Source organism: Artibeus jamaicensis, unplaced genomic scaffold, assembly GCF_021234435.1.
Source record: "Artibeus jamaicensis isolate MK-2021 breed Jamaican fruit bat unplaced genomic scaffold, CSHL_Jam_final contig_76, whole genome shotgun sequence".
In the NCBI taxonomy this organism is placed as follows: Eukaryota; Metazoa; Chordata; class Mammalia; order Chiroptera; family Phyllostomidae; genus Artibeus; species Artibeus jamaicensis.
The window spans coordinates 27,005,332-27,020,388 of record NW_026521954.1 but is presented as its reverse complement, the minus strand read 5'-3'; the positions used below and the strand labels follow the sequence as shown (position 1 = coordinate 27,020,388).

Sequence of the window (15,057 nt, the reverse complement as noted above, 5' to 3'; positions counted from 1 at the left end):
GCACCAGCTCACCTCTCCTGGGGTGCCCTTCTCCCGACATCTGTGGGGGCTGCTCCCTCACCTCCTAAAGCTCCCGTCTGGTGGTCACCACCTCTGTCGGTCCCCGGCCCCGACTCCGTTTTCCACATTTTAACATCGCCCACATCATGACTCATTTAGTGGGTCTGTGGTCTCCCCCCGCCCCCGACTCCACTGGGACAGCCAGGCTGCGGAAAGTGCTCAGCCAGTGTCTGCGGAACGGAGGGATGAATGAGTGGGCAGGGCAGGAAGATGCGGCCTCCTGTCTCCTGAACGCTGCTGCGCGGAGAGACAAACTCCTCCCCACTGCGGAGGAACGAAGGGGGTGTCCCCATGGCCCGCTGGGAGGCTGAGGACGAGAGCTAAGGACGGGGACACAGCTGGGCTGGCCCGGGCCACTGAGGCCAGATTGAACTGCACACGCAGCGTCCGAGCTGTTAAGGTCTCCGTGCTCCATAAACGACGGGAGGAAGCCCCTTTGTTCACAAGCTGTGAGAGCTGCTGTGACTGCGTTCCTCCCAGTGACACGCTGGCTACACTGAGCACTCAAAACCCAAGTTTAAGTCCCCGGTTTCATTCGTTCCTCCAGGAACATGTGGTGACTGCCTATCGTATGGCAGACACTGCGTGTTTCTGGGCTGAAATGTTGAGGCGACTTCACGAGCCGGCAGGAAAAGGAAGGCGAGGCCTGGCGCGACTGACGCAGAGGCCCCCTGACGCAGAGGCCCCCGGCCCTGGGGCTGCATGACCACGGTGAAACGTCACAAACTGCGGCCGTGTGTGGTGTAGAAGTGAACCAAGGACACAGGCCTGAGGGCCCAGAAATGGGCTCAGGCATTTGTCAAAGTCGGTGTGGGACTGAGGTGTTACAGGTTATTGTAAACTATCAGGGTAGGAACTTACAAGGCCCACAGTTATAACAAGCAGTCACCCGGATGGAAAACTAACGGGCTCTCTACCTCCCGTCTACACAAAAGCACACCCCAGGGGGGACTGCGGGCCCAATGTAAACAGTGCAACCCCAGAACTACTCAGAGAAAATCAGAGAAGCTTTAAGATCTCCCAGTACGGAGAGATGCCTTGAACAAGACACAAGAGAGCACAAACCATACAGAAAAGAGTGCAAACTTGACAAGACTGAAGTAGAAGACGTCTGTAACTCGGAGACGTAAACTAGGACGTGGAAGGAAATGCAGACGCTCAAACACAGATGGGAGCAGACGTTTACACAAGCAGACGAGAGGCAGTGTCCACACACATGAAGAACTTCTGCAACTGACGAAACACAAACCACTAAACAGAAAACGGGCTATCAGGAGATCAACAGGCATGTCCCTGAAGAAACCCAAATGACCAATACTGATGAAAGTATACTCACTCTCATTAGTAATGAAGAGAGAAATTCACACTCATCAAAGTGGCAAAAAACACACCGTCTGGAAGCCCCAGGGCAGCAGCGTGTGCAGGGCAGGGGTGTGTGCGGGGCAGCCAGAGCCCTGGCGTGGGTGGGTGAGAGTGGGAGTGGGCCCCCTCCGGGGGGTGACTCAGAAAGCGGAGCGCCGGCACGCCCCACGGCCAGGCCATGCCGGGGACACGCTACAGAGGTCTGCACATGCCCCCGGCACGCATCTCGGAGTTGTTCTCCCTGCAGCCTCGTCTCCGGTAGAGACGAGAGAGACCGTCCAACACACTTGCACGGTGAGGGGCCGCACGGGCGCCGGGGTGCACGGACTGGAGCGCCCCTGTCCACCGGGGCGGGTCTCCAAACCTAAGGCTGGACGGAGACGGCAAGCTGCAGGCGTATGTGAGTCCCACAGGGCACCACTTACACAGTTTGAAAACAGTGCAGAATCCCACCTACCATTTAAGGAAACATATTAAAATGGATGATAAACACGAAGGTTGGGCTAAAGGGGGGAAGTGATTTGAGAAGAACGCACTCCGGAAAATGCACCTCCCTCACAGGAAAGGGGCAAGCACCTGAGCCCCGTGGGTGGGAGGCCCGGGTGGGGGAGTCCGACCGGGCTTCCTCGGGGCAAGGCCACAGGGGGTGAGACTAACGGGCTGGGCTGGAGGAGCGTGTGTCTGGGCTCGAGGGGCAGAAAAAGGCGACCTCCACAGACGGAGCAGGAGGGGCGCTGGAAGGGGAGGGCAGCGCGAGAGGTCGCGACCCGCACCGAAGCATTAACCTGACAGGACAAAAGTCGCAACCTGGCTCCGACTCGGAGACCAAACATGCTAACAAAATACTGCACATACAGTTAGGAAAGTAAAGAAAATGAAGGGAAAAATACCCAAAGCAAAAATCCATCTAAATAATGCTTGGATTTTCCCATTTCCAGTCCATATATTTTCAAACTGACATTACAGAAAACATTTTTAAAGTGTCAGGAGGGGGTGACTGGAGAGAAGGGGACTGAAGAGCTGATGGGAGCACATGGGAAAGGTCCGACATTTCGACGACAAGTGCCGGAGAGTGAGCTGGCGCCCCGGGTGGCGCTGCAGCGAGACGGGTGCTGACAAAGGGCAGCCTTGTCCCCGTGGAAACCTCAGAAGGGGCGTCTGAGCCTGATAAGCGGGTATTAGATGATGAGGCCGGGCTAAGAATGCGGCCCGGGCAAAGGAAGGAAGAACAAAGGCCCCCGTGCTTCCCAGGAGAAGGCAAAAGGACACACGCTGGTTCTAAGAGCACAGACAAGGGCTGAGGGGCATAAACTTGAACATGGCTGAGTCCCCAGAGGGGAGAAGTTAGGCAAACAAAAGCCTTTCTGACCGACTTGTGACCAGCGTGAGGAGTAGGACCGCTGGGCACAGGGAAGGGGCGGGGCCTGTCCAGGCCCCTCCACACGCTGTCATCTGGATGATGACCCCAAGCCAAGTGACTTTGGAAGGTGGGCGAACAGCTCAGGGGTGGGTCACACTGGCCCTGGCCGGGAAGCCCGGCAGGTTAGAGCATCGTCCTGATGCGCCAAGGCTGTGGGTTCGATCCCCGGGCAGGGCACACACAAGAATCAACCAACAAACTCGTGAATAAGTGGAACAACAAACCCACATCTCTCTCTCTCTCTCCTCTTTATCCCTCTGTCTCTTGCTGTCAACCACCTTCCTCTCTCTCTCTCTCCAATCAGTTTAAAGACTAGCTCACACATCCGGTCCTTTGTTCAGTAGATGCCCAAGCACCACCACGGCCCAGGCACAGAGCCGCACCTGGACATAGGTCAGTGCGGCAGGCAGGACGGGTCCGGCCGTCAAGGAGCTCCCACGCCAGGGAGGACCCCAAAGCACACGGGCAGGCCAAGTGCGCTGTGGGGAGCACCCCGACAGAGCGAGTACAGGGGCCGCCTGGAAAGGATGCCCGACCGAGGCTCAGCGAAGCCCATGCTGACGAGGGCTCACTCAGTGCTGAGAGGACAGGGAGAGTGCAGGTGTGGGCTGGGCTGCAGATTCTGAGATGGGGGCTTCTATTCCCACTGGGATTGTGGGCATCTGGAAACAAGTGCTGCCATCTTCACACGGACGAAACACAGACGATCTGTACGACGACCCCCTTCTTGAGCCCAGCAGAGAGACGGGCACCTGGCAGAGAATGGATCAGGGGTCCATGGGAGGACATGACCGAAGGCCAGGGGAAGCCCGTCCAGAGGGATTAGGAAACAGGGCGGGACACTCACATGGGCAAGGAGCATCTCACTCTCCGAAAGGTCCCGATTCGTGGGACAACGAGCAGGATGTGCAGGAAGGCCTTGTTCTGGGAGTGGGCACTCATGAGCCGCAGGAGACGAAGCACTTCTTGGACCCGCCTCACACATCATAAAAGCAAGGCCAGAAAGCAACGATCTGCTCCCAGGAAACTTAGCTCATCGCAGAAGAAAGCGCAGGAATCCTCACAGGATTACACAAAGGTCCATGACCTGGCCGTGCAAAATCCACAATGTCTGGCCCCCAAACCAGACATGCAAAGAAGCAGGAAAATAGACTCATAAGAGAATAACCTGACCTGTAGTGGACACAGGGTTGGAAGTACAGACAAGGACAGTAAAACAGAAAACAGTTATTATAACTGCATCCAAAATATTGAAAAAAATTAAGTACAGGGAGCGATGACATAAAAAAAAGATCCAAGCTGAATTTCTAGAAATGAAAACTACAATGTTAATATGAAAGCACACTCAGTGGGATTGACATCGGATTGAATGTGACAAAAGATGAGTGACCTACGGGACACAGTAACAGAAACTGCCCACATTGAAACAGGAAACAACATCCCAGGGAAAGAAGAAAAACGAGTCTCGGTGACCTGGGGGACAAGCTCACGTGGCCCAGCAACGTGCGTAAGTGGGTGTCTAAAGGGACGGCAGGAGGGGCAGAGCAGGATGCGAACGAGTAATTCCAACAAACGCAACGGCCCCAAACACACTAAGGTGCATCATAATCACATACTTCAAAACTAGGGATTATAAGAAAAAAACAAATGAATAACAGCCAGAAAAAAAAAAGGACACATTTTAGGGAGAGAGACAAAGCTGCAGAGGACAGTAGCTTTCTTATCAGAAACAATGTGAATAAATAACGTCTTCAAAGTAGAAAGAAAAAAATTTCAGCTGAGACCCTCCTACTCACAGGAAGAACTTTTAGAAACAGAAGTGAAATAAAAGCATCTTTGGATGCGCAGAAGCTGGCAGACTTCATCGCCAGAGGCCTGCGCTGTGAGACGCCAGGAGGAAATGGATGCTGCCCAGAGGCCTGGACGCGCCACTGGCACGAGCGGGGCGGAGCAGGGCGGAGCGCGGGCACGGCCACGCCCACACGGCTTTCCTTAGGATTTCGATCTATTAAGCAGGTCATGGAGGATCTGAGCAGAAGGAAACAGTATGTTGTGGAACGGGTACCTCACGTACAGAGTGATACGTGACGACAATAGCACAAAGGCCTGGGAGCGACAGCACGGTGCTATGGCACGGTTTCACCACATAGGCGGCATGGCACCCGAAGACAGGCTGTGACAGGTGAAAGACGGGGGCTGTATCTGCTGAGCCAGCCTCCAGAGTGACAGAGCAGCCACTGCCGACACACTGAAAAGATAGGAGAGGACCATTAAAACTCAGTGGCTCCACTGGGTGGGTGGGTGGGCTGGGCTGGGAGTACAAGACAGAAAACTGTACTTGAACCACAATTAAAAATGAATAGATTAAAAAATAGAAAGTATAGTTATATCTATCTTTAAAAAAAAACAACTCAGTGAATCCAAAAGAAGGCAGAGGAAGAGGGAAAGGGGACCAAGAACAGTCGAGATAAACAGAAACAAAGAGCAAGATGACAGACTTTGGTCCAAGCCTGTGAAACTCAGATTGCACACAGATGGACCGAGATCCCCGAAAAGGCAGAGGCTGCTGTCAGGATGAACGAAAACCAGACCAGCGATGCGCTCCCTGTGGTAACCGTACTTTACAAGCAAAGATTCAGGTAACGGGCGGGAAAATGAACACTAACGCCAGTCACAATAAAACAGCAGTGGCTATTTTAACACTGATAGTGGGTGATATTTTCCTTGTTTATAAATTTATGTATAATGTGTTTTATTATTTTAAACTTATATTTTTATATTGGACAAAATAGATTTCAGAGTAAACATTATCAGGGGTTAAAAAAGGTCATTTCACAGAAATAATAGGACATCACAATCCTTAATGGTTTTGCCCCTAATGAAAGAGCTTCAAGTCCAGGAAGCGAAATCCACAAGGAGCTGGAGGAGCTAAACGCAAGTGGCAGAGGAAACTTGCACTGGTTGGAGACTCGAGCACCTGACAGTCGGACAGGAAACCATTAAGAATATAGCAGGCGGGACAATACTACCAGCCGCCTTGATCTAAGTGGGAGTTAGAGACCCTTCCCCCCATAACCTAATGCACACGAATAGTCAGGGCGACTGACCACTGCGTGACCCGCCTGTACAGCAGGTCTGCCCAACCTCACAAGGGTCCACGTGGTGCAAAGTGTACCCTTTGACCACGGTGGAATCACATTAGAAACCGATAACAGAAAGACATTTGGAAACCAAATAATAGACTTCTAAATAGCCCATGGGTCAAAGAAGACGCAGAAAGTGTTACTAGAGAGGTTCTTTTTAACGGACTGAAAATGAAAATACAAATAGCAGCATTTACTCAACGGCAGAAAAAAAGTATGTGAGGGCAACTTTATTGCACAAAGTGCCTGTATCAAAAAAAAAAAAAGGTTGCAAATGAATAAACTCAGTTTCTACGTTAAGAAACCTGAAAAGGGAGATCAGATCAAAACCAAAGCAGAAGAACAAGATCAACATCCAAGCGTAAATCCATGAAATCAAAAATAAAAACTATAGAGAAAATCAGTGAACCCAAAACCTGACCCTGGGGGCAAAAAGTGTGAAGACAAAATCACCGAGATTGGGATGAGAGAGGCGGCTGAGCCACAGACAGTAAAAGAACAAAACAAAGGACTAGCTGCGAGCAGCTTCGTGCCCATAAGGTAACAATTCAGAGGAAATGACACATCCCTTGAAAGACACACACTAGCAAGTTCACTCAAGAAGAAATGAACAAACTGCATAGCCTTATCTCGATTAAAGAAATTTAATTTTTGGTTGAACACCTTCCCACAGAGAAACTTCCAGACCCAGACAGTTTCACTAGTAAATTCTATTAATTAAGGAGGAAATGAAACCAATTCTACACAAATTCTTCCACAAGCTTGAGGAGGAGGGAATATGTTCAATTCACTATTTAAGGTCAGCATTAACCTGCTACCAAGACCAGACAAAGACATTACAGTGAAAGAAAACTAATAAACAATGCCCACCACTAAAACAGATGCAAAAATTCTGAACAAAACTTTAGCAAATCTAAACCAAATATATATATAAAAAGGATAAACATCAAGACCAAATGGGCTTTATTCCAGGAATGCAGAATTGGCTTAACATTGGAAAATCTACCAGTGGAATCTACCATATAAACAAACTTAAGAGGAAAAACCATAGGACCATCTCAATAGATGCAAAAAAAAATTTTTCTGACAAAATGTAACATCCAGATAAAAGCTCAGCAAATTGTTACTTGAAGGGAACCCCTCGGGCTGGTGAAGGTGCTGATGCAGAACCCGCAGCTCACAGCCTTCTTACCGATGAAACCAAGCGAGGGCCCCTCAGACCAGCAGCGAGACAGGACAGGACACCCGCGCCCAGCACCTCTGCTCGATGTGGTGCAGTGTCCTGGCCAGCACAGCCACGCGAGAAAAACCAGCAAAAGGAACCCATCTTAGGTAGGAAGAACTCACACTTCTTTTATGCACATAGGGCGTGACCATCTCCACAGAAAACCAGATGGAAACTGCAAAGAAAAGCTACTAGAACTGAGGTTTTGCGATGCAAGATCAAAATATAAAAATCAGGTATATAGCTATATATTAGCAATGAACACTTCAGAAAAGAAACAAGTTAATTCACAACAGTACCAAAAATAAGAAACACTTAAAGACAAATCTGACAAAATATTAAAAAAGACCTGTACCAGCAGACTTCCGCCAAGATGGAGGCATAGGTGGAGACACTGTGCTTTCTCACACAACCAAGTTTAGAGACAACTAAATATCAGTAACAGAAAACACAGCCAGAACACAGAAAATTGAACTCTTCGGAAGTCTGATAACAACAAATTCTTCAGCCTGACCGGTAAGAGGGGTGAAACCAGCAACTGGTGGAGCGGGATTGCACAGGAAAACTCAGTCAGACGGACTCAGGCGCGCAGAACCTGGGCGCAGGGTTGGACCTAGTGAGCAACCCAGCGAGCGACCGCAGGGAAACAGCAAGGGAGCAGGGCTGCAGGTTGACTGTGGTCGTGCATTCGTGCGTGGATAGACAAGCGAGGGAGTGGGCGATTGGATGGGGGCCAGCAGGCCCCAGTGGCGAGAGGCAGTAGAGAGAGGCAGTAGAGGGCGCTGTCATTTCCCTGCTCTGACCCCGCCCCCACATACAGCATCACAACCCAGTGACCTGGGAGTCCAAGGCTCCACTCCTCGTACTTAATGGGCGCGAACAGAACAAAAATGGCTCAAGAAGATCTCAAAGCCCCAGAGCCTATAAATCTAAGCGATGAAGAAATAGCAAAACTCTCAGACGCACAGTTTAAAACACTGGTGATCAGGATCCTCACAGATCTGGTTGATTATAGCCACAAATTAGAGAAACATATGAAGGCGAAACTAATTGAAATGAATGGAATTGCACAGGAAACTAATAGCAATGAAAAGGTAACTGGGACTCAAATCAATGGAGTGGACCAGAAGAAAGCAAATAATGGCCAAACAGAAAAGAGTCAAGAAGCAAGAATTCGAAAAAATGAGGAGAGACTTAAGAACCTCCAGGACATCTTTAAATGCTCCAACAACCGAATTATAGGGGTACCAGAAGGGGGAAAGGCACAGCCACCAGTGGAAAACTTATTTGAACAAATAATAAAGGAGAATTTCCCCAATCTGGCAAAGGAAATAGACTTCCAGGAAATCCAGGAAGCTGAGAGAGTCCCAAAGAAGTTGGACCCAAGAAGAAACACACCAAGGCACATCATAATTACATTAGCCAAGATTAAAATGAAGGAGAGAATCCTAGAAGCAGCAAGAGATAAGGGGACAGTCACCTACAAAGGAGTCCCCATCAGACTGTCAGCAGATTTCTCAAGAGACTTTACAGGCAAGAAAGGGCTGGAAAGAGGTATTCCAAGTCATGAAATCCAAAGACCTACATCCAAGATTGATCTATCCAGCAAAGCTTTCATTTAGAATGGAAGGACAGATAAAGTGCTTCTCAGATAAGATCAAATTCAAGGAGTTCATCATCACCAAGCCCTTATTATATGAAATGTTAAAGGGACTTATCTAAGAAAAAGAAGTTAAAGAAACATGAACAGTGAAAGGACAACAAACTCACAGTTATTAACAACCACACCTAAAACAAAAGCAAACTAAGAGGACAGCTAGATCAGGAGCAGAACCATAGAAATGAAGATCACATGGAGGGTTAGCAACAGGGGAGTGGGAGGAGGAGAAGGGGGGGAGAAGGTACAGAAAATAAGTAGCATAGACAGTAGATAGAAAATAGATGGGGGGGGGCAAGAATAGTAGGGGAAATATAGAATCTAAAGAACTTGAGACACATGGTCATAAACTAAAGGGGGGTAATGGTGGGGGTGGGGGGGTAGGTGGAGGGGAATGAAGGGGGGAATAGAACAACTGTAATGGCATAATCAATATAAATAAATAAAATAAAATAAAATAAAGACCTGTACCCTGAAAACTACAAAACCTTGCCAAGAGAACTTAAATAAGACCCAAGTGGATGATGAGATATGCCCTTCTAAAGAGACGGCAGACTAAATATTGTTAAAATGTGAATCCCCCTAAATCGAGTTCTAGATTTGATGTAATCCCAATGCAAAACTCAGCAGAACTTTTGGTAGAAGTTTAAAAGCTGCTTATGTATGACGTTCTGATGAAAACACAAAAGACCCAGAATAAGCACAGAATAAGCAAACTGTTTCCTAAAGAGGACAGTGTGGGAAGAGTCACACTCCTGGTGAGAACAGAGCGAGTCAGTCCTGGGTGTCAGGCGCCCACCACGCCCGCTGCAGAGGACGCCGTGCTGTGCGCAGGGCGGGGCCAAGGCGGGCTTGCAGCTGCGAGTGCACGGAACAGGCTTTCCCCTGCACTGTGACTTATTAATCACTGGACTGTTTCCACACCGACAGCTGTACGCCTGCCTTTGTGCCCCCTGGCATCTGAAAGTTGCTAAGGGGGCAGAGCTCAAAGATGCCGCCTCAGGACAGCCCTGTAACGCGGTGAGACCACGGCGCCGACCAGACTCCCTGTGGACAGGGAGGAGCCTGGCATTGTGGCCTTGTTTGTGACCCACTGGGCTCAGCCCGGGGCTGCACACGGGGAGCTGTTGCCTGCATAGCATACCCAAGGCTTGAGAACTGAAGGGACAGGTGGACCACAGCTTGGTTCCCAGACTGGCCACTGGGCGGCTATCATTTGGGGACACCCGAATCAGCCTGTAGGTGCTTTGGAATCTGAACATACGCTGGAACCAGTGCTCATGGAACGCAGGTCACAGCTTGCAGCCTGAACCTAACTGGGTGGACTGCCCAGTAAAAACAAAAACATCAACATTTTAATGCGATTCCTAAACAAGACCCATCACAACACAATGTTCAAAATGCCTAGTGCATGGCCCAGAATTACTGGGCACGTGAGGAAGCAGACAGTTCCCAAATCACACGAGACGCCAAGGACGAGATGCTGGCATTGTCCGACAGACCTTAAAACAGCTGCCACCAAAATGCTCCGACACGTTTATTACGTCTATGACTGGGACAGGAGTTGAATCAACTGAATCAACCAACTCTTTTCTCCCAGTTCTTAAAATACACTATACCCTGTCAACGACTCACTAAAGTGTCAAAATATGGGAAAGACGTGCACCAGCCAAAGACAAAAAACACTTTACATTTTCCCGTTGTCAGAAGCCACCACGAAGCAGACTGCAAGAGTGCATGGTAAGAGCACTTCTTAACAATCGCTCTCTGGGGAGGACCTGTATGTGTGTGAGAGAGACTAGCTTTCCGGAAGTGCTGAAAAACAGCTACCATGTGATCTTTAAAAATGCTACTCAAGTGTATTTGGTGAACTTTAAACAAAAAACAATGCACGCCAGGCTCCAGGCACTGTAGGGCACACGACACACTACCTGTTTAAATGCATGTGGCTGGATTCAAGTTCTATGTGTGAGAAAATGAAAACGCAGGAGTTCTGTGAGAAAACAGGATGACGGCCTCATTAATGTGGAGCTGAGGAAGGCCATTTGAAGGTGACAGTGGGGAGAGACAGATGACAAGGCCTTCAGTCCAGGGAGCCACCGCAGACAGCAGGAAGGTGGCCCACACCCACTCTGGGCCACGCCAGGAGCCGAGAGTGTCTGGAGGCCAAGCTAAGAACAGCTACGAAAAGCACAAATGTCATACCCTTGGACCTGGCAGTTCCATACCTGCCTGTGTGTCCCACCAAGTACGAGCACCAACACACCAGGGCGCACGTGCACGGTGCCCACCACCGCCCGCTCTGGAGCACGGCAGAGCAATGCAGGAGACCCCAGACGAGAGTGGGATGGGCCTGCCAGGGCCCTGCAAGCAGCCCCCATGCCGCCGGTGAGAGGAGAAGCAAGGTGTGGGAAACGAGGCCCTCCTTCTGTGGACTAAGTGGCGAGGTCACCACGTGGCCCTGTGCACGCACGGGTGGATGGCTGCTGGTCTGTGCGAGGTCTGGAAGTCCGTCTGGAGGAACACACGGATGCCCACACTCGAGACTGCCAGTGTGGGAGACCGGGGCACTGGGCTGAAGGGTGCGGGCTGCCAGCTGGTGTGATGACGGAGGGTCCGTGGTCAATGACAGCATGCAGGGTGCAACCCTGTCCATGTACATGTGTGTGTGTGTCTGTACACATGTGGAGAGAAACATTAGAGGGCAGCGACCCAGAGGTTCACGGTCGTTACCGCAGGCTCTGCACTTCTGGGAGACTCTTACCTTGTTGTTTATATTTTGATGGACTATTTGAATTTTTTACAACGACCACACATTACCTGTAAAATAAAGCCACTTTAAGTATGGCAAACAGAATGTATTTTAGAAATCAAAGGGCAAAGGAAAATGGAGGAAAGAAATCCAGTGTTTTGCAGAGGGTCGATCCTTATTGAACAGAGAGCTTCCCTGCATCTGCGCGATAAACCGCACCCTCCAGGGACACGGACAAATGGTGCGAACAGACAAGTCAGAGAAGAGTGACTGTTTTATGCAGTCAACCTCACGTAAACTTGAGTAACTATTTTAAGTAGAAACTTAAAAATCAAACCAGGAAATATTAAGTGCAATGAAGACTCTTACTGGCAAAGATGGAGGCACCTGGCACTTCACACATTGGTTGGTTGGGAACGTAAATAATTTTTTCTCTGGAGGACAATTTAGTAACGTGAAGCCTTAAAAATAAACACATATTTTGACTCAGAAGTTCCATCTCTAGGAATTTACACTATGGAAATTCTCGAGAAAATGCAGCCAAAATATGGCATTTCAGCATAAAATAACTGCAACTGAAAGCAGCCTTAAATGGCCACCAACAGAGACAGCCGCTTGTTTAGCAGAGCACAGCGCAGACTCCCAGGTAAAGGCAGTGCGGACGCACGTGCTACGCTCACAGCTCCTCCTCCCAAAGTGCAGCTGAACTAGCAGCATAAGAAGTAACACGGGAGCCTCGCTGAACACCAGGGAGGGCGCTGCCCACAAAACAGGGACACTAGAAATGTCTGGAAGCGAGTAGAGCAGAGCAGAGCAAGAGATTGACTTGGAAGTGCAATAAAAATAGGAAAGAGCAAGGACCCCCTGAAAAGTGACTTTTCCTGGAAGAATTCTGAGTAAGTCCTCGAGGAGAAGCAGCCCCAAGCAGGATGGGGCTGCAGCGGGTGCAAGAGGTGGGGCCCTGCGTGAAGAAGCACCGCAGGACACAGGACCTGCTCCTGGGCAACGGCGCGCTTCAGTCCGAATCGGCACGGTTCCAGCGTTCCTGCCAGTGTCAGTGCCCGTCCTCACCGGCAGGGTGAAGGCACAGAACTGCTCTCTGAAGGGGGACATCCAGAATAGGACCTTCCTGGAAAGGGCTCAATGTTCAAGAGACAGCCGTTGACTCAAGAGTCCTCAGAGGGCGTCCTCCACCGAAAGCCGCCGCTCCCGCCCGGCCCAGGGGAGGCGAGTCCAGCCCAAGCCTTGTTCTGCTGCGCTGTCACCCCCTTGCCTGTGCGCACCAGGTACCCACACACCCGTGGGCTGGTGCCACCACGGCAGGACGCAGTGCAGATGTGTGACTCGGGGACCCGCAGGACAGACACGGGCAGCACAACGGAAGGGAAAGCAGCCTCCTAGGTTTTATCCTCTAAATTTCTGCATCGCTTGCATTTCTTTCCCCTGAACATATGTTCATATGTGTACACAGCACAGTACATACTTAAATCACTCGTGCACTTAATTCGTATATTTAAATCATTCAATTATTTAAGTCTGTACGTTCATATATATGTGTATATATATATATATACATACATATATATATAGACATGTGATATCAAGACTTCTTAAATAAAGTTAAAAAGCAGAAGTGTAGTTTTGTTCTTGTAGAAAAGTTGTGTTTTATAAACACACGCACTCGGCCAAGCTCCTGGGAGTTCAGCCCCCCCCTCCCATGCAGCTGCAGTGAATTCCACATGGGGGGGCCCCAAGGGACTTCCATTAGTATTTTTTACATTTCTTTTCTGCACTTAAGGAACTGTTCCTATAACGAGAAAATAGTAATGGGTTGTCTTTAATTCAAAAATATAAAACCATTTAAAAAGTTGATTGAGCCCTGGCTGGTATAGCTCAGTGGATTGAGCATGGGCCTGCAAACTAAGGGATCACGGTTCCATTCCCAGTCAGGGCACATGCCGGGGTTGCAGGCCAGTTCCCAGCAGGGGATGCACGAGAGGCAACCATACATTGATATTTCTCTTCCCTTCTAAAGATAAATAAAGAAAATCTTAAAAAAAAAATTGATTGCTTTGAGATCTGTTACACCCGCACCCCACACTCGGGCGTCTGTAGCGTTTTTCTCAGGGACAGCTCCACCCGGTTCCGGACGTCAGAAGCCACCCGTTCAGCACAGATCTGAAAAACGACGGTGGGGGTGGGAACAGGGCACCAGTCGCGCCCTCGGCACTGTGGGCACAGCTCTCCGGCTGGGAGGGGCCCCTCCCTGACCGAGCAGGACAGCACAGCACGGACCATGCGTCTCATCTGCCTCTGTGTCCCCCAAACACAGTAGGTGCCGGATGAACAAACAGGGAAAACACACCCTGTCAGCAGGGCCCCCTCAGAACAGAAACTGGCAGTTAGCCAGGGGCCAGGGGCGCGGACTCACCGGGTGCTTGGAGGAAAGTCGTCCGGTCACAGTCCCGGTCTGGTTCCACGTGGAGGCCACGGAGCCCTTCATCGGTTAGAAAGGGCTCGTCACAGCTCTGACAGCGCACCGTGCAGTCGGGCCCGTGCTGCGCCCTTCAGCCTCTGCCCCTCCAGAGGCAGCCTCCCCGCTCCCGTGCACAGGCCCTGAGCCCCAACCCGACAGGTTCCAGGTGTCGGGTGCTGCTGCCATGTGATCAGGTAGACAAGGAGACACCCCCCCACCGATGGGACACTGCAGTAGGATACATGGGTCTTTGAGTCACTTAAAAACCCGGTGCGTGAGGACACAGGCTGTAGGGGTTGAGCGTGGGCTATGCATCCCAGGTGGCTGTGTGGCCTCCGGGTGCAGACCTCCCTGCCATGACCACAGAAATGAGCTGCAGTCCCGGGTGGGGTCGCTGGAGGTCAGCAGCCCAGCCTCCACATCTGGCCCGGCTTCCATAAAGAGGCCTGACTCTCAGCAAAATCATGGCTCACAGCTGCAGGTTGATTAGATTATTTCACCATTAACTAAAATTTAAAGTTCCACATCTGAACTCCCGTGAAAACCACATTCTACTATTTTTTAGCCTCAGTTACCTTTTTCACGCAAGCTAGTAGTCCATCTACAAAGGTCGACTTGATCTTGTGAACCTAAATCACAAAGACAAAAATGACCATTTTCTCTGTGCAGGTAGGAGCAAGCGTCAAAGCCACGTTTCATCGAGTGCTGGGCACGAGCCGCTGGTGCCACCTGAGGTGACCCTGGGAGGCCCAGAAGTGGCCTTGTGTGGCTCCCAGAACTAACCAGCACTGACCCACACCAAAAGGTGTCCCTTCCCCTCTTTGGATAAATGTGTCGCTCTGGAGTAATTCTTTCAGACAAGTCACGGAGATGAACGGGCGCTCCCACCCGCCCGCCACCCGGTGTCCCCTGTGGCGCCCTCTGCGTTCTCTTTGAATCCCCTCGTTACATCAAGGACGAGG

At 50.3% G+C, this 15,057-nt stretch overlaps 1 protein-coding gene across 1 annotated transcript in view; it reads right to left on the bottom strand.

The window, feature by feature from the left end:
- Positions 1-15,057, bottom strand: part of POLN (DNA polymerase nu) — a 100,832-nt gene that overhangs the window by 35,423 nt on the left and 50,352 nt on the right. Inside the window, exons 14-15 of the mRNA XM_037126812.2 lie at positions 14,671-14,724; positions 14,051-14,116 (exon numbers count right to left, since the gene is read on the bottom strand). Of these exons, the coding sequence (XP_036982707.2) occupies positions 14,051-14,116; positions 14,671-14,724 (120 nt within the window). The remainder of the gene's footprint in view (positions 1-14,050; positions 14,117-14,670; positions 14,725-15,057) is intronic.